General features: G+C 36.7%; 2 protein-coding genes across 2 annotated transcripts; one reads left to right on the forward strand and one right to left on the reverse strand.

The window, feature by feature from the left end:
• Positions 1-6,246: 6,246 nt before the first annotated feature.
• LOC105042999 (uncharacterized) lies at positions 6,247-16,477 on the forward strand. Its single transcript, XM_010920394.4, has 12 exons — positions 6,247-6,621; positions 6,699-6,914; positions 6,998-8,092; positions 9,889-10,011; positions 11,623-11,804; positions 11,891-12,122; positions 12,257-12,466; positions 13,683-13,811; positions 14,509-14,577; positions 15,573-15,695; positions 15,994-16,044; positions 16,145-16,477. The coding sequence occupies exons 1-12, from the start codon at positions 6,388-6,390 to the stop codon at positions 16,304-16,306; spliced, it is 2,826 nt and encodes a 941-aa protein (XP_010918696.1). The 5' UTR covers positions 6,247-6,387; the 3' UTR covers positions 16,307-16,477.
• A 1,226-nt stretch (positions 16,478-17,703) lies between these two features.
• Positions 17,704-20,945, reverse strand: LOC105043013 (receptor-like protein EIX2). The gene has a single exon (XM_010920407.2). It carries the CDS (start codon positions 20,940-20,942, stop codon positions 17,973-17,975), a length of 2,970 nt encoding a protein of 989 aa, XP_010918709.1. The 5' UTR covers positions 20,943-20,945; the 3' UTR covers positions 17,704-17,972.
• Positions 20,946-23,469: the final 2,524 nt, after the last annotated feature.

The raw sequence follows: 23,469 nt of genomic DNA on the forward strand, positions 1-23,469 counted from the left end.
TCGGTGATTGCCGCTGATTGGGTCTCAAATCTTCTGTGAGAGGGAGAGAGGAGGATTCTCCTCCTTAAATAGAGCCACAGGGGGCTCTAATCCGACTCCGATTGGGAGCCGGTGAACGGAGGAAGAAGACTCCCTTCGGGAGTCTTCTCCCCTATTTCTTTCTTCTTTTTTTTTGTGTGTTTGGGCTGTGGCTGATTCTAGGATCCAAATGGGCCGGGGTGTTATATTCTCCCTTCCTTCAAATAATTTCGTCCTCGAAATTAAGTTATGTCGTTCGAGATACATATTTCAAAGTATACATTCTTCATGTCATTCTCAAGCTTACGATAACATCTTATATATTTTTTTTTTCTCATGATCTTGTTATAACAAAAATTATTTGAAATCTCAAACTCATCCTTTCTTATTGATTTCTCAACTTTTTGAAGAACTGTAATATTTTGGACTTGTATTAATATACCACAATTATTTGTCTAATACATTTCACTCGAAATTCATAATTATCTCAGACTATCCTTGATAGAAAATAAATAAAGGTCAAACATCGGGCACTCTTCACAATCATCGATTTCTTTCTTCTCTTGACCTTTCAACAAATTTTATATATAGACTCTCATCTTAAGAAAACTTTAATCTTCTATATCAGTCCAAGTAACAATATTAAATTTAAAAAAAAATATGAGATCTATGTCAGGATATTCTAAGTTTGAACTAATATCAGAACTATCAAGCTATTAATAAACTTGAGATATCTAAAATTTCTTGACATTATCTATAATGAAACAACCTACTGACAAAAATTATCTGGCTATGATCAGATTAGATCAAAATTTATAGCATCCTTTCATTATCAATAAAATCCTTCCTTATTTACAACTAATGTATTTCATCATAATATCTTTTGATTTAAAAGATTAATATTTCTAATCAATTTAATCCACCACGCTTTTGCTGCGCACTTTGATATTAATTTATCAAATTATATAAGTCTATCAAAGATAAAAATATCCTTATATGTTAGATCAATCCAGGATAGATCCAACCTTCAAATTTTATATAAGACTTAGGACAAAATTTTAAGTTTCTTCATCTTTACTATCTTTGGGCATAGCATATAAAAATTAAATTTTGATCTACTTCCTATATTTGAAATCATTGTATAAGTTTCATCACTTTTTAAGAATCCAACATGTCTAGAATTAATTGGAGTTAATCTTAAATTTACCTTACAATCATTTAGATAATTTCTAAATCAATCTTCCTTTTTAAAAGAATTAATTCTAACTTGACAAACTAGAAGAACTCAAGCCAGCATCCTTAAGTAGAATCAACTTGATTATTTTCTATAGAACTCCCTTCATCACAACCCTTAATATTAATCAATAAATCCATACAAAATCTTGTCCCTTGTATAAGTTATTCAAAATTTAACACTAACAAGATGTCTTAGTTCAATAAAAAAAAATAATCCAAACTTTGACTTGAATAATTAATACACTTCACCATCTTCAACAATCACAAGAAAAATTAAAATGTAATCCAAAGATAGTAATACAAATTATTAAAGATTTCATCATAACCTATATATCATACTCTGACAAAATTAATTTTCTTCTTTAATTTAACAACAATATCAAAATACTTTTGATCCACTTAGAAAAATAAATTTTTGACTTGAAATTCAATGCAACTTGAAAGCTCAAGGAATCAAATTCAGAATATGATATTTTGAGTAACCAAAGATTTTACCAAGATATGTATCTCATATTCTCATAATAAAAATTCAAGTATATTTTTCATCTAAGATTGAGTTTCATATATGATTTTCTTATAGGTTCAATGTTCAAAAATATTTCTCTCTCATATGATGAAATTTCTTCTTAGACCATACCCTAATTAATTTTCTTTTGATAAGTCCAAAAATTTGTAATGCTCAAATAATTAACATCAAAATCAAAAAAAAAATATCATGATCTCCATCCATATAAGTTTAGCATTCTAAAATCATCGAGTATACTCAACATAACATATCAATACCTCTCACTTTCTTCTAAGGTCAACTCTTCTTATGTTCAGGCCATCCTACTAATTGAAATCCAAGATATAACTCATCAATTCTATTATAAATATCATATGCCACTTATGCATAAATTTTATCTTAATATCTATTGATTCAAAATCTAAATATTGAATCTTCTCTTTTATATCTATCATATTCCTTATGATCATAACCTAAGTTCAGATATCACTAAAATTATAATTCTGAATAATTATAACATTAAACTCAAATACTACTTAAATCATATTTTCTAGTGATCATAACTAAACTCTAATATCATTTTATCATACCTTTAATGATCATAATATTAAACTCTGATATTATCAATCATACTCTATTGATTATAATCTCAAAGTTTTGATATCACTTATATGACAATCCCTAGTGACCTTAAACTTGGGCTCTAGTACTGTTCTGTCATATCCTAATCACTTGTATCATTGGCTCCAAATAAACGTAACCTAAGCTCTAAGCTCAGATGCCACTCTGTCACATCCTACTAATCTTACATAAGGTTTTAATATCTCTTTATAATCTCTAGTGATCTTAAACCTAAGCTCTGATACCATTCTGTCACGTCCCGAACCCAACACCCAGGTCGGATACGTGATGGCCGCACACTCCTTAGAGCAAGCCCTAAAGAATATGCATGGCCAAATTAAATCATTACAACCTTATCAACCATAATAATTTATTTCAACAATAATTCATAAAATCTTGCATAATTACAATTTAAATTTCTTCAATTCTCTAATCAGATACTATGACACTCTTATTTATTCTTCTGCTCACCCGTAAATCCAGGCCACCGCTGGGGCCTGGACTGTACCCCGGTCCACCATGGACCGGGGGTCCATCATGGATCGAGCGGTCTCCGGCCAGGGCTGTGGGCTGCGTGGCGTTTCCCACGCGTTTCGTGCGGTCCACGATACTATTTCGTGGATCGACATGCGATCGGACGGCATGGATTGATCTGGGACTTGATCCGACGGCTGAAGGGGTTTGTTTGGATCTGTTTAAGAGATCTAAACCTAATCTAATTAGGTTTAAGGCTTTTAAAAGGCCTGTGCGTGAATAGGGAAGGGTGGCGGCTTGGTTTTTCTCACGAAAACCGTGAGGCATGTGGACGTGCAGATCCGAGAGAAGAGAGAGAGCTGTACACTGTAGAAAGAAGGAGCAGGGCTCCTGGATAATGGATAGTGGTCGCTTCAGAGATTCGGGAGGGCCTTCCAAGAGAGAGCTTTTGTGAGGAAAACTTTCTGTGAGAGAGAAATTGGATGTACGAGGGTTGAGGGTGAGATCTCCTCTTGTAAAATTTATTTTTCGTAGTGAAGTTTGTATATCCCATAGAGGCGAGCCCTTTTGTGACTGATCCACATATTTTGATTATTTTTGTTTTGTTTCTTCTTTCTTTCTGCTGCATCGTACAGTATTGAAAAGATATTAAAAAGTAATGTCCTGATCAGACATCCATCCAACAGCTTTAATGCTCCTATATTGCTGGAACTGGAGATCAGGCTAGCTGGGAATGGTAGCTAACTGCTGCTGACTACCTCAAGTTAACCAAGATTTGGTTGGAAGGAGAAATCAACCGGGCAAAGGAGCATCAAAACAAGTTCTCAATGGCAACTACACATCCTCTACTCTCACATATTTTGCCTTTTTCTTGGATCTCTTCTACGCAAACCATGTAATTTGATATGCCAATCTCTACCTAACAAGCTAGCAAGTTTCTGAAGCTGTGAAAACTACTTCTCTTCCTCATTATTAACTCAAGAAGTAGGGAAGGGGTCTGGTTGATGCTTCTTGTGTCCATTTCTTTGACACATATGTTTTCCCTAATTTGAATTGGTTAGATTCCATATTGGATTTTTTTTTCTCTATTCTTCATGTGACAACTCAAGATTTCTTCTGAAACAATTAGTCGAAATGTATTATTTAAATTTTTTAGCTCTATATTAATATCTAGATTCTACCCAATGCACAGCGGATAGGATCCATATATGCTTCTTTAATTTATTTAAGTCCAAACATCCCCAAAGAGTCTAAAAACCTATTCAAAACTAATTATAAGTATCATAAATTCAATCAAAAACATCAGGATCAACTCATGATGAGCCTGAATAAGCCCATGCTATGGTGTTTCTAATCCATATGGGTTATGATAAAGTCTACTCTAATATCATTGGTTATAATATAAGACCTTATCTAGAAAAATTAGTCGAAAGATATTATTTAGGCCTATTGATTTTAAATAAGTATCTAAAATCTATCCAGTGCATGGCTAATGTAGGAATAAATATATGTTTGCATGGATCCTGACACCCCAAATATACCAAAATGAGAGTGAGAGAGAGAGAGAGAGAGAGAGATGGATCTAATTAGGATTTCTTTTGCACTAGATTCATGCCCAAGGACTTTGATGTTAATGTTGGAAGACAGGCCATGATAGAGAGAGTGGATGATGACAATAGCTTGATTTACGATCTACAGATCCAAGAAAACAACAAAGGTGAGAGGAGTCCTCCAAGGCAAATGACAAATTATGTGAGGAGCTCGATGCACGCAATCACCCTCCAGACTTGGCCCTGAAGATGAAAAGTTAGTGATGGTGCCGCTGGGATTGGCGAGAGAGATGAAAGATGGTGAACGACACTCCAATGAGAGAGAAGCATAGGAGATACGTATTATCTCTAGTTGTATGATCGTGGGCCTCTAGATGTTTATCTCACAATGGGGACTCTATCTTACATATAGACAATAATATATTGAGACAGGGTTCCTACTCTTCAACTAGAAGTAGATGCTAAGTCAACCATCCATATGCTAAGTCAACAATCCACGAATTAGCACTCTAAGTCGAACCATCCATTGCGGTGTAGCTGGCCAGGTGACCTACTTGGCTAACAAACACTACTTTCTGTTGATAACCATACCATTACTAATTGTCTAATAGTCTATCTCTGTGAAATGAAAAAAATGGAATACAAATTAGATAAAATACAAAAATTCTTTGTTTTAGAAAGGATAGAAAGTTCGCCAACTTCATAATTGACAACAAATTCGAGTTATTGATATCGGTGGCTGGCATTAACTCTACATCCATCATTGATCTCATTATTTCCTAACCAATCAACTTAATGATTTTCTACCCAAAAAAAAAAATCAACTTCATGATTCAAATCAAGTTAAAACTAATTTAAGCTCGTGTCAAACTTAATTTCAAGTGTGATTACTGCTTAATTGATCAAAATAATTAAGCTTGGAAAACCCTTAGCAAATATATAAAAAAATAAATTATCACTTCATAAAATGTAATATCTAATTAACCCATCAATAAATTCAAGCTTAGTTCAAGCTTAATTCTAAGCGATCTTGATCAGATTAAGTTCTATTTGAGCTTAATCTGAGTCTAATTTGAGTTGAGCTCGAGTTGGATCCGTGCTTCTTCGAACAATTGATCAGAGGCTTAAAAAATTCTATTCAAATCATCTAAACCATCTAACATGTTCCGGACCGAACCAAATATAGCGGTTTGACAGTTTAATTAGTTCAATTTGATTAAATAAAATAGAAAAATTGATATTTTGATTTGATTATTGATTTATTAATTTGTGTGATCCACTAAAATCAAACCAAACCGACAAATCGAAATTAAAATATTATTATTTTATATATTTATATATACATCTATTTTATATACTTCATATATTTATTTATATATTTATGTTACATATTTGTCCAAAGTTGGACTATATACTTCATGTGAATTAAAAATTTAAAATGTTGATTTATTTCTATTTTAATGTAATTTAGATCAAATTTAATTTAATTATGGATCACAATAAAAAAATAAAAAATAAAAATCAAATTGATCCATCTGTCTAAATCGAAGAACCGTTCAAATATTTAAAAAAAATATATGAATAAATCAAATCGATATAAAAACGAACTAAATATATTGATTGTATTTAGTCAAATATTTTATTTTAAAAATATTTTAAATCAAAACATTGATTTGATTTGAAAAAAATTATTTAAAATTAAATCTACCGGACCGTTCTCAATCCTACAATTGACAACCCTATTCACGGTCCAGATAGAGCAAACCAAAAAAACAATTAAACCGGAAGAATCCGGTTACCGGCCCGAAGCTTTCATCGGCGGTCATTTGATTTTGGCCTGAAAAATCCCAAACCTTAAACCCTAACTCCTCAAACTCCGCCAAAAGACGTCTCTCACGCCTTCACTTTCGGACCTCTTCTCCTCCTCCTTCCACCGCCGGCCGGCCCCCGCCGCGGCCCCGCTCCCCCGCGCCACGGGCCGAGATGGTGAGGTCATACCTGCGCTACGAGCCAGGCCTCGCCTTCGGCGTAATCGTCTCCGTGGACGCCAACATCTGTTATGATCCCTTGGGCAAGCACCTCCTCGCCCCCGCCCTCGACAACGTTGGCCTCTGGAACCTTAAGCAGGGCCTCTGCTCCAAGACCTTCTCCCCTTCCTCGCGTTCCTCCCACTCCCTCGCCGTCACGTCTATCGCCTCCTCCCCTTCCTCCTCATCGGTAAATACCAAATCTCTGTTAAAACCCCAAACCATTATCTCCTTCAATCAAAGTCTCACCTTTTTGTTGTGTGGCAGATAGCAAGCGGGCACGCCGATGGGAGCATAAGGCTGTGGGACTGTGAGAAGGGCACTTGCGAGGCCACCCTTAATGGCCACAAGTCGGCCGCCACCGCCCTCCGCTACAACCACCTCGGATCGCTCCTTGCCTCCGGGAGCAAGGACTGCGACATCATTCTGTGGGATGTTGTCGGCGAAGCTGGAGTTTTTCGCCTCCGTGGCCACCGGGATCAGGCACTTTCTTTCTCAAAATCTCTCCTTTTGATCGTTTGCAGCTTGTTCGTTTTTGGATTATGTCAAAATTGCTCCTTTTTTAGGTTACCGACGTTGCTTTCCTTGATGCCGGGAAGAAGCTGGTGAGCTGCTCGAAGGACAAGTTCATGAGGGTATGGGATCTTGAGATGCAGCACTGTATGCAGATAGTGAGTGGGCACCATAGTGAGATATGGTCTCTGGATATCGACCCAAAGGAGAGGTTTTTGGTTGCTGGGTCGGCGGACTTGGAGCTCCGGTTCTACCAGATAAAACATGATGCTGAGGAAATTGAGAATTCAAACAAGTGGGAAGTTTTGAAGCAGTTTGGGGAGATTCAACGGCAGAGCAAGGATAGGGTGGCAACAGTGAGATTTAACAAGTCTGGGAGTCTTCTTGCATGCCAAGTGGCGGGGAAGACAGTAGAGATATATCGAGTTCTGGATGACGCTGAAGCAGCTCGAAAGGCCAAAAGGAGGGCTCGCCGAAAGAAGGAAAAAATTTTGGCAAAAGCAACTGTGGAGGGGAGTGAGAATGGAATGGTGGTGGATCCTTTGTCAGGCCAGGAATTCCAGCGTCCAACAGTCATGGTCTCTGATGTCTTCAAACTTCTACAAATTTTAAGGGCAAGCAAGAAAATTTGCTCCATTGCTTTCTGTCCGAATGCTCCAGCTAAGGGTGGCCTTGCCGCTTTATCCTTGTCTCTGAACAATAACATGCTGGAGACTTACTTAGTTGATAGTAATGAGGTCTCAAAATTGCATTCGATTGAGCTTCAAGGACATCGTTCTGATATTAGAAGTGTTACACTTAGCTTGGACAATGACCTTTTGATGTCTTCCAGTCACAATGCTGTTAAGATATGGAATCCAAGCACTGGAGCATGCCTTCGCACTATTGAATCTGGATATGGGTTGTGTAGTTCCTTTGTCCCTGGGAACCGCTATGCGCTTGTTGGAACGAAGAGCGGAACGTTGGAAATTATTGATGTTGGTAGTGGTAGCCGCATTGAAGTGGTAGAAGCTCATGCTGGTTCCATAAGGTCGATTGTGCCGGTTCCAGATGAAAATGGTTCCATCACTGGGCGTGGTTTTGTTACAGGGAGTGCTGACCATGATGTCAAATTCTGGGAATATCAGCTCTTGCAGAGACCTGATCATGTAAGTTTTCTTTCGTTTACTGATGATCCTTCCCAACAAACTATCTCAAACCCTTACATTGGTGGGACAATTTCAAATCAAATAATACTTGTATCACTACCTTTGATGGCAATGGTTAGTCTTGTCGTTTCAAATTTTATTAGATTTTCCCATGATAATCAATATTATAGATATCTCATAGACCCTTAATAAATCACTGGAGAAGTGTCCAGTTCTCAGTAGTTTATCACCTTAAAGTTAAAAATTAAATATTTCAGAAACCCTTCTTGGATCAGGTATGCCTGGCCCTTTTTTTTGACGTCTGTAATTTGAGATTATTTTAAATTAATTTTATTTTGATATTTATTTCTGTACTTTTGATATTTTTTAAAAACCTTATGATAGGGTTTTCCCCAAACATTTTGATGGAAGGTCCTTTAAGATCTGCTAGGTTCTCCACTTATATTAGATGGTGTTTGTTGCTGGTTCTTTTGAGTGCTACTAAACACTTATGAAGGATTATCCTATCTCACCTGCCAATTTTCTTATGTAGCCAATTTTATGGGGCAGATGCATATTAAGTCTGATAACTTATGTGTTATTTGTGGATTCTTTCTGGCTAATTAGATGTTTCCACAGTTGTATCACTATCTAATCACTTCTTTGCTTCTTTTATGGTTGAAAATTATCATTATTATTTTTTTGTTTGGTTGTGAGTGTAATTTGCATAGGTGAGGGCAACACATTGTGTGTATATCTTGTATTCCACTGCTTGAGTGCTATTGTAGAATCTAATAGTGGAGTCCGTTTGTCAAGTATTACATTGGAGAAGTAACCTCTTGAAGGATGACAGTTTAAAAGCTGTTCTTTCCGGTCTGCCATGGTCGGTCTGTTAATTTTGCTGTCATAGTCAGACCATGGACATAGTCAGAAGGAAGACCTGTTTTTAGGCTATCCACCTCATAAATAAGCAGCAGATTGTGATGGAACTTGTAGAAAAGGAACTTAAAACTCTCTCTCTCTCTCTCTCTCTCTCTCTCTCTCTCTCTCTCTATATATATATATATATATATATATATATATATATATAGACACACACACACACATGCATACATACATACATGCATACAAATATATACATGCATACATACATATGCATGTATGTTTGTGTGTATAGATAGATAGATAGATAGAGATATAGTTATATAAGAAACATATAAAAGCAGGTCGCTGAAGATTAATAAGATTTAAGGGGCCAGCTCGCACTAGTACATTTCTGGTTTATTAGGCTCAAGGCCACTGCACAAGAATGCAGCTCCTTTAGGGAGGTGACCAGGGGAAACTTTGTGAAATATGCGAGCTTTAAATGATTTTATTAAATAGAAACAGGAAAGGACATAAATGAAATTCCTTTCTTAAACTACTATCTACCATATAGCATGTGCAGGCCTAAATTTTGTATCGTTATATGGATCTTGGAATTTGGACTTTATAATTTGCAATCATATATTGATCTTACAGTGAGTTCTATTATTGATCTATTGGGTCATGAGTTCCATCGGAACCTAATGGTGGATATGAACTTCATTCTTTTGGTGAACCTCAAGTTTTATTGGTTTTTCAGAGTATGGCATTAACCGTTGTATGCTGGGCAGAGGCATTATATTCTCTTCTTAATTACTTTGCATGTATTAGGTAAACATCCATATGACTTTCTGTAGGTTGACACATTATCAGATCTCTTATTTACTTATATGAATGAAGTTGTTATTTTGAAACCCTTGAATTCATTTAAGTTGGATTGTCAATCTTTTCAGGACTCTAAACAGCTGAGTGTGACGAATGTGAGAACGTTGAAAATGAATGATGATGTTCTTGCGGTCTCAATAAGTCCAAATGCTAAGTACATCGCTGTTTCTCTATTGGATTGCACAGTGAAGGTCATATATTAGCATGATTAATTTCTTTCTTATGCCAGTTCTTTATAAAATTTATTTAATAATCCCATATGGTACCAAATTGTCGTACTAGGAACAATTTTTTCCCATTTCCTGTATTCTGGTTTGTGGATTGTTGCATGTCATCTAAATTGAACTCTCTGCAAGATCCTTAACTTGAAAATGTCTAAAAGGACTGATATTTTTCTGGGGCCTTTAGATGTTCTATTTATTCAGTAAAACAAATGATTTTACATTTTGGCAAAGCATACTCGATACCTTTGGTTGTTTAGCTAAAGATGGTGGATGCAGTTGGAGTGGAAGGTATTTGGTTAGATCTTGTGCAGTTTAAGTCTGAAGAACTTCTATTAGAGACTGGCATCCAGTGATTGTCATGTTGTTTTGGCATCATAAGTCCAAGTCTAGTGCATGATATTTTCAAAAGAAATATTTGCAGGACATTTTTTTGGATGTTCAGTTGCTAGACCTAATAACGACTAAGTGGAGCAGCAAGTTTTTATAAAAAAATGTAGCTAAATCCGGATGTTATTTGTGGATGACATGGCAATTGAGAGTTAGAGTTATGTACTTTGCTTCAGTTTGTTCAGTATGGTATCATATCTTGAATATTCTTCTAAACGATGAAAACAAAGTTGCAGGAATGGCTTATGTGGCTCCTTTTCCCATAAGTTCCTAACTCTGTCATATGGAAGTTGCACTTGGTGTTAATTGCATATCTTGATCAAGTCCTCCACTCTAGACTTAATCCCATAAAACTTGAATAATGGTACCTGCACATGGAACACGTGTACTGATGTAAGAGTAGGGAAACAGAGTCCATAGAAATATTTAGGGTGAGGAAGCAGCTGGGAACTCATTGAACTATATTAAAATAGTAGAAACTTAGAATATTGTATTGCTTTTCTAGAGAAATTCATGACCTAGTTATTCAAAAAAAGCAATATACCAACAGATAGTGTGTTAATTGTGAAATTAAATAGATTAAAATAGTTACAACATTAAGATAAAAAATTTAATGTGTTGGAGATGGTGGTATGAAGAGAATGCTGGTCTGAGAGTGTGATGCAAGAGAGATTCCAAAATGGGCATAGCATTGCATTTAAAAGATTCCATCTGCTAAAAGTTCCATTGCATCTAGTTCATTTCTGTAAATTACTAATGAGATTTTGATTTCATTTTAATTCTGTTGACTGGATTTGCGGTTTGCCGGTGTTCTTAGTCCTGCGAGTCTTCCAATTCATTATTGCTCCCTCTGTTCACACCCCAAACCCTTTCTGAACATACTTTAAATGTCTGTTGAGAATGCAACAACTTTCTTTAGAATCCTTCCGAGGTTAATTGATTCTTATTTAATGAGTCTCTTTAAACCAGGAATTGAAGTTGTGTGTGCCACTGGCATGCCCGCCTTTTGTTTTCTGCTTTTAACAGACAGGGACTTTTTCCTTTTGTCTTTTTAATTATATAGAAATGTGAAAGCGATTTATGCTTTCGATATTTCAGTGGCTCAACTGCTAGATGTAGGATTTCAAATCGATTGGTGCATTTTTCTGACTAAATTTCTTATGCATGTCCAACTGACACAATTTTCGACAGGTCTTCTTTATGGACTCCTTGAAATTTTTCCTTTCCCTTTATGGCCACAAGCTGCCTGTGCTCTGCATGGATATTTCATCAGATGGAGATCTTATAGTTAGTGGTTCTGCAGACAAAAATTTGAAGATTTGGGGTTTGGATTTTGGTGACTGCCATAAATCTATTTTTGCTCATGCTGACAGGTGGCTTAAAATGTACATCAATACAAGTTGCTTTTTGTTATCAAAGATAATGCAGAACTGAAATGCAGTTGTGCCTGTTTTTGCAGTGTCATGGATGTGAAGTTTGTGCGAAATACTCATTATATGTTTAGTGTGGGGAAAGATCGCCTTGTCAAATATTGGGATGCTGATAAATTTGAGTTACTGTTAACTCTCGAGGGGCATCATGCCGAAGTTTGGTGCCTTGCAGTTAGTAATCATGGTGATTTCATCGTCACAGGATCTCATGATCGTTCAATTCGCCGCTGGGATCGTACTGAAGAACCATTTTTCATTGAGGTGTTGTTTATTTTATGCTTTTTTTTATTTTTTTGTTTGTGTGTATGTTTGTTCTATTGGAGATGAAGCCCTTTACAGATAATCATTATTATTGGACTAATGGAAGTTCTGTTGGAAAACTTACTGTTGTGCAGGAAGAAAGGGAGAAAAGGTTGGAGGAGATGTTTGAGTCTGACTTGGACAATTTAAATGAAAATAGTTATGCACCAAAAGAATTGATTCCAGAGGAGGGATCTGTTGCTGTGCCAGGAAAGAAGACTCAAGAAACTCTCACTGCAACTGACATGATTATTGATGCCTTAGACACAGCTGAGGCAGAAATAAAGCGAATTGATCAACATAAGGTACAATTTGTATACCTTGCTATGCAAATATAATTCTGAACTTTGCTGTTGTTCTTTGTCATCTAGTTAATAAGAACATAATTTGTGCTAAATGTGGTATAGGTGTGAAATATTCTGAAAATATAGATATGATGGGCAAAATCATCAGGTTCTCAACATAAAGTGAAATTTAGCAGATCAACTATTTCTATTGGGGTAAAGAAGGTGCAAACCAATCTACAAAGTTAAAAATAAATTGCAGTCATTGAAGAGGGAAAATAAATTAAACATTTTTTTGATATCTTTCAAATGAAATGATTGATCTGTCTTAGGTGGGGACATACATGAAGTATCATGAATGCCATCATCTGTCTCATTTCTTAATCCTTATGTTATTCATTGAGATGGAGAACCCCCATTCTTTAAGTATTTGTTCCTATGTCAAAAAGAAAATCCAAGCATTGAGATGGAGTATGTCAATTGCCATGTAACCCATTCATTTAGATGAACAATAAATCTCATTTGCTCTTAGTTATTTTGGGAACCTAGTGGGTTTCCATGTGTTTTGATAAATAGTTGGCATAAAGGATGAAGAGCAATATTATGAAGTTAAAGCATGTTTATTATTTTATTCATTTGAAATGATTTCTTGTTGCTTATACGTCATTAACAATCAACATATAGGGAAGAGTAGTTTCATTCTGTGAAGCTTAAGATAATTAAGTGTTTGGATCTTGGCAGAGAGATGGGTAAGGTGTATGATATATTGTATCGTGACTTAGGTACCTAAATTTTGGTCAATTAATTTTGCAATGATCTCTTATAATTTGAGTTTCATTGCCCCTCCAGTGCATGGTAATCAAAAAATAGATTGTTGTAAAAGAGGAAGATGGTGGTTGAAGGGTCTAAACAAATAGAGTTTACTGGTTACTCATCTTTAACATGCTGGTAACACTACTTTTGAAGACAAACTTGCTAACATGATATACAAACATATTTTGTTTACAGTTTTTATTTATATTCATAAGTTGCTATGCTCTCATGTACTTATATTATAATCAAGTGACAATACCACTTCATCACAGCAGGTTGACATTTCTTTTTGGATTATCTATACCTCATCTGGGATACTTTCAGATTTTGTTAATATGTAGCCCAGGTCTATAATGCATCCACCCAAATACAAGAGAATTTTGATTCAGATTCTTGGCAATGTTTTGCTCTTTAAAATTTTCAGGAGGACAAGAAAAAAGGAAAAGCAGGTGAATTCCAACCAAATATTATGATGCGTGGGCTTCCACCATCTGATTATGTTCTCCATGCACTTTCCAATGTTAACACCAATGATCTGGAGCAGACCCTGCTGGTATGTTTATGATTTATTTGTTCACTGCATTTTTTTTCTTGCACCATATACCATGTAGATGGTTTGCAAACTGTTGATTAAGCAGTCTTTACTAATAAGCTGCTTCCATGTTTATCATATTGCATCATGTTATAGTACTGTGTGTTCTCAACCATTTTTTTTAATTAAGTATCCTGTTTGGTATTGTCATTTCTCTAGGAAAAAAAAATGATAAGTTTTGTAAGTCGTGGCATGAAAGATTTGACTGAAGTCTTTACATTACAATGTTGTCCTGTTAGAACATTCAAACATTGTTACCAGAAAACTTTCTTTGAGGCCAAACTCCATATACGCATTTTTTTCTAGAACTAAAATTAATGTTTGTATGCAAATCACATGCACATATGTTTTTATATACCAGTTAATTCAAAGCGGATAATGATATCAAAGAAGCATCAATTTGAATGTCATGAATTTAATCTGTATGATAGTTTCTGCAATAACCTTCATGTGATCAAATCATAGAATAACTATTTGCATGCTGGATTGAATTTTCTGCTGTTGGGGAAAAATTGCGGTTACATGTTTGCAAATATTATTTCTTGATCCTTCTAGCCTCATAGAAGCTTTTTAGTTGTTGTGGTGGCTTCTCTACTTGCTGATTTGTCATTGAGACTTGATCGTACATTCAATTCACTGCAAGCATTTTCTTTTGCAGTCATTGCCATTCTCAGATGCTTTGAAGCTTATGTCTTACTTGAAGGAATGGGCCCTTATTCCTGACAAGGTAATGCCCATGTTCTGTGCTGTGTTATTGGGCTTGCAGTCTATCTGATTTTTCTTCTTTTTTTTTTTTTTCCTTTTTTTCCCTGTGTTTCTAAAATACTGCATTGATTTTCCCTGTTTTATATATTCTGATTCTATGAATGCTTGTCTTTTTTTCCGATATTAATTACTATCTTTCTTCTTCCTCTTTCATGTTGAGTTGTTTGAAAGTACAGTATGTATTTGTTCTGAATCTAGTTGTGACTATGCAATATATTCCTTAAACTCATCAAGCAACTCTGCCATATCGATGAATAAAGATTGAAAGTACTCAGAGGCTGCCCTTCATGCCCTCCTGATTAATAATCGTGGAGGGGATGTTCCATGTCAGATTTGTTACATTATCATTCCCTGGAAATTGAACGAAGAATAAGCAAGATTTATCAGTCTGCCTTGCTGGTCAATGATCACATTCACCGATTTTATGGCCCAAATGCTGCCAGCTACAACTTCTCCTTTGCCATCCTAAATTGTGAAACCGCCATAAAGGTTATTTTTGTGGTTACCCCAAAAGTTATGTACAGGTCCATTACTCAGCCCTCATGATTAAAATGAACTAACCTAGATGACAACTAGCATGCATGTGTGCCTACATGGACCTTCCTGTTCACCCACCCCTACCATGTCCGTGTGGCGGTATTGGGAAATTGTTGTTTGGAAAAATGTCGACTTCCAAAGATGTTTAAGGTGGTAGTTCTCCTTTATAAGAAATTACAACTTATGAGAAATTATTAGGTGGGTTTTATCTTGAGGAAGGTTTCAGATGATGTATATATGAGTTATAATTCACTAGTGATTGATTAAATGAAATAACATTGATCAAGCTTTCTTGAAAAAAGAAGAAATTGCATCGCTTGAGGGTTTGTTTATAAAAATGCTAGTCGTAAATCAGATTTTGCTTTCTGATCCATACAATGTCGCTGCACCATAGACTTACCTGGTTATATCTGCTTGCAGGTTGAGCTTGTTTGCAGGGTTACCACGGTGCTGCTGCAAACGCATCATAACCAGTTAACTGCTACACCATCTGCCAGACCCATGTTGACAGTGCTCAAGGATATTCTTCATGGACGAGTCAAGGTAATTGATTTGTTATCATGACTTTCTAACAACGACTAACAATTTCCTGATATGAATTCGTGCCATACCCAACCTATTTTCTCATGGGAAACCTTATAAAGTTATCTACAATAAAGCATTACTAATTAGGTTAGAGTGATACTGCATGGATGTCAGCCTTTTTTTCCCAAAAAAAAAAAAAAAAGAAAGAAAAAAATTCTACAAATACTAAGTTGTTGCTAGTGGAGTGAATGGCAGCATGGCTAACAAATCTGTAAAATATCAGACAAGAGTATAATGTTTCATTCTGATTTTTCAGGAATGCAAAGACACGATTGGTTTCAATCTTGCTGCAATGGATCATCTCAAGGTGAATACTGCTTGGACTTCCCATTAACAGCACTTACAGACTTCTATCTTTGAACACAAAAACCAGTCAACCTAAATGATGTTTTTGCGTGGTCTTGTAGGAACTAATGTCAATGAAATCTGATGCCCCTTTCCGAGATGCCAAGGCAAAGCTTATGGAAATCCGAACGCAGCTGTCCAAGCGTCAAGATAGGTCTGAGGGCAGGGAGAAAAGAAAAAGGAAGAAACAAAAGTCATCCAGTGAGACACGTGCGGGGGCCTGATCCATTCAAGATTTGTTTTATCACCTCTTCTCTTTTCCTGCATAATTATGTATTATGTTAGTGTATTCCATTTGCTCAGGAATGGGCATATAAAATTTTGACCTATCCATGTAAGTGTAGCTGTTGATGCTAATTCTTTGGTCACGCAAGAATTACCACCATTCGTCGAAACTAATGCCCATGCAATTCTAGTGATTGTTGTAATGTGAAAATTAATGTATATGAACAATCCTATGAAAACGATCAGGACAATCACGAGACATCAAATCTTGAAAACTCAAAACAACCATTTCCAGAATAGTTACAAATAACTTCGATACTATTACATGCACGAGGAACTCCAGTTTATTTGATTGCTTTCCTTTTCCTTATCCTCGTACTAGAATGACATCTCTTCATAAGAATATCTGATGGGTTTGTTTTTCTTCATGGTACTATTATTACCTCTTCTGCTTGCAGATGGCACCTTGGATGGTATAAAACTAATGGATAAAAAAAAAATTTAAAAAAATTCATGTCGTTCTCAAAGTGGGGGCCATTGTTTGGAAATGCACATCTCAACCCACTCTTGTCCCTGGCTGCCTCTCTTTTTTTATTTCCCTATTTTCCCTGTGTATTTCATAGGTCTTTGTTTCATCTATGGCATGGGTTTTCTTGTATGATTCGGTATCCTTGTCCTTGTTTCATCTATTTGCAGCCTGCTTGCATCACCTTATACTTTGAACGTCTGAGGTTTTGACTTTGTAACCTTAACCCCAAAGTAAAACCTCTTTTTTCTTTTCATTTTTGCGATCTTTTTCTTTTCCCAAATTTGATATGATCTAACTCACAGTCCTTAAAGCTAATAAACCTTCTGATATATGCTTATGTAGTGCCACTCGAGTAATAGGTTATCTTTTATATAGTTACATAATCTAAGACAAAGGATTTCAAGTGCCACGTTTGGTCGATGGTTTCTTTTCACTAACCTTATCCAGCATTCATTTACAAAATTTGATAAAATTTGCTCTTCCTTCTGGAACTGAATCTGTACTCAAGCACATAGATATCAACATTTGTGATTAGACTAGAACTAAGATGAACTGGACATACAAGCAGACGATGGTTGATTAACTACTTGCATGATAAGGATGATCTTTTCCAATGCAATTTATGATGTGTTGGGAAATATCCATCCCTTCAAATGTTGCTTATCATGGGTGTAATTTGTTCCATTTCTTAAGGAGTGAAACCAACACTTCTTATTAAAAAAAATATGGATGGCAGTGAAATTAACATAATTGAAACATCAACATTAGGTGAAATGAAAAGAAAGTTGCTACTCTTATCAGTGATGTGCCAGGACACGAATTTGCGTAGTACTTCCTTGATGCATACAGATTCATGAAGCACTTCATTTATACATATTTGAGTACACCAGGGACAACGAAGTGATGAAAATAAAGGAAGTGTCAAGTTTCTCTCATACATAATTCACTATACCTGGGACAACCAAGTCATAGAAACAGATGAAAGGAAAGAGTAAGATTCTGTCTTTTGGTTTCCAAAAAAATCAAAAAAAAAAAAAAAAAAAATCAAAAACACCTCGTAAGGTTTATAAACATAAAGGTAAAAGCAGGTCTGAAACTATGTGAAGAGCTCTTATTTGTTATCCTCCGAGATCACCTCATCCCATCCTTCCTCCAAACAAGCTTCTCTTCAATTTGGTCATGTTCCTGGCAAAAGCTACATAAATCATGTCACACATACCGTCCACGAATCGAAAATAAGCAATTCTCCACAACCTATTGAGCACTAACACACCAAAGACCGTCCAAAATCCAGCAGCAAAACCGGTTCCGGCACCTAGACCATACCACAGAATTCCACTCTCTCCTTCATCATCAGCAAAAGATTTTGGACCTTGATTTTTATCATCAACATGGCAATTTACAGGCAGAGGGAACCCACAGAGGTCATGATTTCCGACAAAAACTGATGGATCGTTGAATGTCTGCAGCTGTCCACCAGAGGGAATTCTTCCAGACAGGTTGTTATATGACAAGTTCAAATGGCTCAAAAAGTTTAAACCAGACAAACCTGATGGAATAGGACCTGAAAGCTCATTTCTTGATAAATCCAATGACTCCAAGGATCGCAGTTCACCGATCCTCTCAGGGATCTCTCCAGTAAGACTATTTCCAGATAGATTCAGATTTCGCAACCCGACGAGATCCATTAATTCCTCTGGTATCTGTCCTGATAAATTATTGTCCGAGAGATCTATGGATGTCAAAAGTGAAAGCAACTTCCCATAATCAAGATCTCTTCCCTTCATCACCACTTGCATGATGACCATTGGGGTCCTCCAAAAGTTGACATAAGATTCGCCAGCCCTTCGACGGACAACCTTCATTCCAGTGAAATTCTTAAAGCTTGCTGGTATAATTCCAGATAATTTATTGTTTGACAGGTCGAGGAAATGCAGAAGACTAAGTTGAGATAACTTCAGGGGTATATCGCCAGCGAACATATTTGATCTCAAGCTGAGGATCAACAGACGTGATAAACTTTCACCAATCCAAGTTGGTAGGTTTCCGCTCAATTTATTTTGTTCAAGATTCAAAAGAACCAATTCCTTACAACCCTTCAAGGAGACTGGGAGTTCTCCACCCAGACTGTTATGGCTCAAGTCCAACACATTAAGCAATGCTAGTGAACCAATGGAGCTTGGAACAACTCCAGACAAGTTGTTGTTGGCTAAGCTCAAAAATTGCATTCTGACCGAATTCTCCCAACAATCTGGGATCTCTCCAGATAGGTGATTGTTTGACAGCACCAGAAACCTCAGAAACCTCATATTACACAAAGAGTAGGGGATACCACCATGCAAGTTGCTTGCAGAGAGAGAAAGAAAGGTCAAATATGGTAATGCCTTGCCAATGGCAGAAGGAATTGTTCCTGAAAGTGAGTTATTTGATAAATCCAGAGTTATAAGGTTTGGAGAGAAGATAGGTATTGGACCCTCCAAGCGATTGGAACTTAAATTAAGACTTACAGGTCCATACTTGCCAACTTTTAGTATTCTGGGCATCTCGCCGCTGATTCGATTGAGTGATAGCTCTGCAACATTCAGATGAGAAAGTACTTCCGAAAAAAACCAGTCTGGCATGGTACCTGCCAGTCCAGTGTTCGTCATATCGAGGATAAAAGCATTCACCTGTGTTCGGATCCATGCCGGAAATTGTGGACCAAGTCGGCAAGAAGATAAGTGAATCACCCTAAGTTGGAACGGTGGAATCCAATCAGAGCTCACATGTAAAGCTAAGGAACTTTCAGTCAGTTCCAGATAGTTCAGACTAGTGAGATTAGTGAAATGTGCTTCAGACATGACAGTTTTCAGAGGATTGAAGCTAAGATCCAAATATTCTAGCTTTGAAAGTTGTCCAATGCTTTCTGAAACTGTTCCATTGAGTCCATTTTGTGCGAGATAAAGGTTTTGTAATGATGACATTCTTCCTATAGATGCAGGAATGGAACCATAAAGGTTGTTAGAGGAAAGATCAAGAGTTTTGAGATTCTTAAGGTTCCCTAACCAATCTGGTAAAGGCTCGAAAAATCCATTGGCTTCTAAAGAGAATTCCTCCAGGCTATTTCTAATACAACCATCAAGGACTTCCCCAAACTCGGCCAGGTTATCGCTAGACAATGAAGCAGACAGGTATAATGTATGCAAATTGCAGAGTCTACCAAGTGATCTTGGCATTCGACCCACAAAGTAAACATTGTAAGACAGGTCAAGGTACTCGAGAGAGGTCAGATTCCCGATGTCAACTGGGACAACACCCCTAAGTTCGCTTGCTCGGAGATCAAGATGTTTAAGACTTGTTATATGAAACAAATAATCTGGTATTCTGCTAGAATTGAAAGTGTTATCAGAAAGATCAAGAACAGAGAGATTAGTGAAGTTGGTTTGTGGAAGATTTTGCGGAAAATCATGCAATTGACATGAAGACAAATGTATCTCAGTGATGGAGGGGAGCATGTTGAGAACTTGCAACCAACTAGTCACACTGATTAGGTTCACACCACCCATATTAAGGTATCTCAAAGAAGAGAGACTGGAAATCCATTGAACATCCTTAGCATAGAGTGTGGGAGCAAGGGAATACAAGTCAAGGTGGTGAAGGTTAGAGAGGTTTCCAAGCTCAGGTGGTATGATACCTGCGAAACTGGCTCGAGAGAAGTTTATGTATGTCAACTCCTTTAATGAACCGATGAATTTAGGAATGGTGGCACCTACAAAATAATTGAGGCTGAGGTCCAAGTAGCTCAAGTGTTCAAGGCCAAGCAAGGATGGATTGATCTCACCACTGAGAGAGCCACTGTAGTCGGGCGAGCCATCATAGTTGAGAGGCTGTGGATTATGGAGGTCTAATTGGACGACATGCCCTGTTGTGTTGCTGCAGTGTACTCCTCTCCATTGGCAGCAGTCGTCGCCGACCCATGAAGCAAGCTTGTTGGTAGGATCTTTAATGCCGGCTTTGAAGCCGAGAAGGGCATCTCGCTCTTGTTGCAAGCAATGTGCTGTTGAAATAAAGGGTTGGGTGCAGAGAAGAGAAAGCAGTAGTGCAACATGAAGAGGTATGGAAGCCATGCTATTAGGAGTTCTCTGACACTAAATCTGTTGCATGCTAATGAGGTTTCAGGTCATATATTGAAGAATGAAACAGAAACAAAGATTGTTCTTGCATCCACCTGGTGAAGTGTTTTACTAGGAAAGTAGGATGCTGGATGAAAGCTAAGTTAATTAGGACCTGGCCAAAGTCAAGTCGTGGCAGTTAGATTTCGCACGTAATCATATCGGCATATGAAGATAAAAAAGATGTTTTTCATAATCACTTACTGTCACATACGTTATAAAAACCATGGCAGAAATGCAGGGGATAAAGGTTTACAAAGCTGGATAACAAATACATCTGATGGGAATAGGTATGGGTGGAACAGTATCAACTGTAAATGGAGGACCGGATTCATGATAGGATATTAAGAAAATAAAACTAAAATATTTGATGCAAGCTCATGGGGATTAGATTCTAAGGGAATTTTATGTACTAAACAAGATGAAATAGCTACTTCTTGAACCACATACAATACTTACTACTGTTAACATTTAGGATTCAGAACATCAAGAAAAAATTAGCAAAGAAAACCATGATTTCAATGTTGCTGTTTTGTCAGATAGAGACTACAACTAGGTGAAAAAAAAATTAGAAAAAGGCTGAACGAATGTGTCTCAGTAGAAAATAGTTTAGTAGAAAACAAGTGTGTAATACTACGTGTGTGGACTTTCCACAATCGACAATAAATGAGCCAGGTCAATGTACAGCACCACTAGGCAAACAAATACGAGCAATGGGAGACAAAGTCAATGAACCTAAATTCAAAAGGCACAGAAACAATAACCATGGGAGGATGGACGTGAACATCAGCTTTATGGAGGAACGTACTTCTAGTAGAACATGGGGCAGATTCATGCTTGCAACAGTATAATATGCTCTTTTAGGTCCTCTTGAGATTTCAGAATCTTTCGGAGGAATAGAAATATTATCTTAGTAGCTTTGACAAAACAAAAGTAGTTCTCACTCAAAAGCGTTTCATCAATCAAGTTTGAGAAAGCAAATTTTAACTACCTATTTCAAGCATATCTAAACAATGTTAATAAAGCTTGAAAATAAATTATCCAAAAACCATCGGTTCTGAGCAGCAAAGAGCAACCTCAGAGAAAACCCCCAAAGTTCTCCGATCCTCTTATCAAAATGTTACCGTCCATATAATACTTCGAGAAAGCCTCCTTCATAGAAGCCATATCTTGCATACTTATCACCACACTCTTTATTTTGAATTTATGATCCGAGTTGAAGTGAAGCAAATCATTTCATACGTTGAACTAGTCGAACAACATTGTCATAAATTACCTCATCATGAGGTTGGAAGCATGCTATAACCCGACATCTTATATACAAATTTTTTTAAGGCCGAAAACTCTACAGACCTTTATAAAGCATAAATACAACACACAAACAATGGTATTCTGCGAGTGCTATGCAATTATGTGAGTGATGGATAAACATACACACATTGTGAGTGATAGATATACATACATGCATGCATATATTAGGCATGTGAAATATATATTTGAGGAAAGAGAAAAGGAAAAGTGAGTGATAGAGTGCAATTTTTTTTTTTTTTTGGTAACAATAGAGTACAATATATTTAGTAATCAAGTGTAACATTCTAATCCAATATGTTTGAAATTGGATATGTGGTGCGGACACCAGAGCCATAAAATATCGACAATATGATTTAAGTTCGATTTGGATCGAAGAAGTCTCATTAGATTGATTCTACTTCAGTTATTTATTTTCAGTCAATAAATTTTTAATGCATTTAGCTTTGGGTCCATAGAGTCATACTTGGATTTGTCCACGTCACCTTTGGAGCCACCACTCTCCACATGTCAAGAGAAGAAATATGCATGCCAGCATGTGCCGTGCTAATGCCAAGTTGTGTCAAGCATCAAGCACCCACATGGAGTTCCATTTCTTCCTTAGAATTCCTTAAGAGTTCTTGACTACTTACTTATTTTGTTGAAGGCTGATTTCTTTCCCATGGTAGATTATAATGCTTTACTTTTTTGTGGATGGTTGATTTCTTTCTTGTAAAAGATAAGAGATTCCTAAACAAACAGGACCCTTAGAGTCCTATATAAATCCTTGTATCTTTCATGAAGAAGACAATGAATGATTTTACAAACTTCACAAATACTTGTGTCAATCGCTCCGAGAGGGAGAAGGTGTGAGACCCAAAATCGCCCCACAAGGGGAGGGTGTGAGGCCCACTTTCTATCCTACTCTTACTTAAGATCCAGTGTTCCTGCGACTCTGATCGACTCCACCATCTACCCACGCAAGCCTATTCCGTCAAGAGAAGATCTGTCTCCTCCAGAATTTTCATCTGTCGTGCTGGGAGAAGGAGTGATTTCTTATTCTACAAATCATATGCTGTCAAGGACCTTCGTTCCTTAACAGTTGATCTTTGATTTTTTTTTAATCCGATGTTGGTAAAGATCTAGTTCTTTATCGATGGATCTGTTTGGTTAAAAGATTAAGAGCCCTAATCAG

The sequence above is a fragment of the Elaeis guineensis genome, chromosome 4 (assembly GCF_000442705.2).
Source record: "Elaeis guineensis isolate ETL-2024a chromosome 4, EG11, whole genome shotgun sequence".
Taxonomy (NCBI): domain Eukaryota; kingdom Viridiplantae; phylum Streptophyta; class Magnoliopsida; order Arecales; family Arecaceae; genus Elaeis; species Elaeis guineensis.

What these genes read in the sequence shown, in the direction of transcription:
- LOC105043013 (XM_010920407.2), bottom strand. Translation starts at nt 20,942, where the DNA reads ATGGCTTCCATACCTCTTCATGTTGCACTACTGCTTTCTCTTCTCTGC.
- LOC105042999 (XM_010920394.4), top strand. Translation starts at nt 6,388, where the DNA reads ATGGTGAGGTCATACCTGCGCTACGAGCCAGGCCTCGCCTTCGGCGTA. An exon ending in AGCGAATTGATCAACATAAG is followed by an intron (nt 12,467 to 13,682) that starts GTACAATTTGTA and finishes TAAAATTTTCAG; the next exon opens with GAGGACAAGAAAAAAGGAAA. An exon ending in TTCTTCATGGACGAGTCAAG is followed by an intron (nt 15,696 to 15,993) that starts GTAATTGATTTG and finishes CTGATTTTTCAG; the next exon opens with GAATGCAAAGACACGATTGG.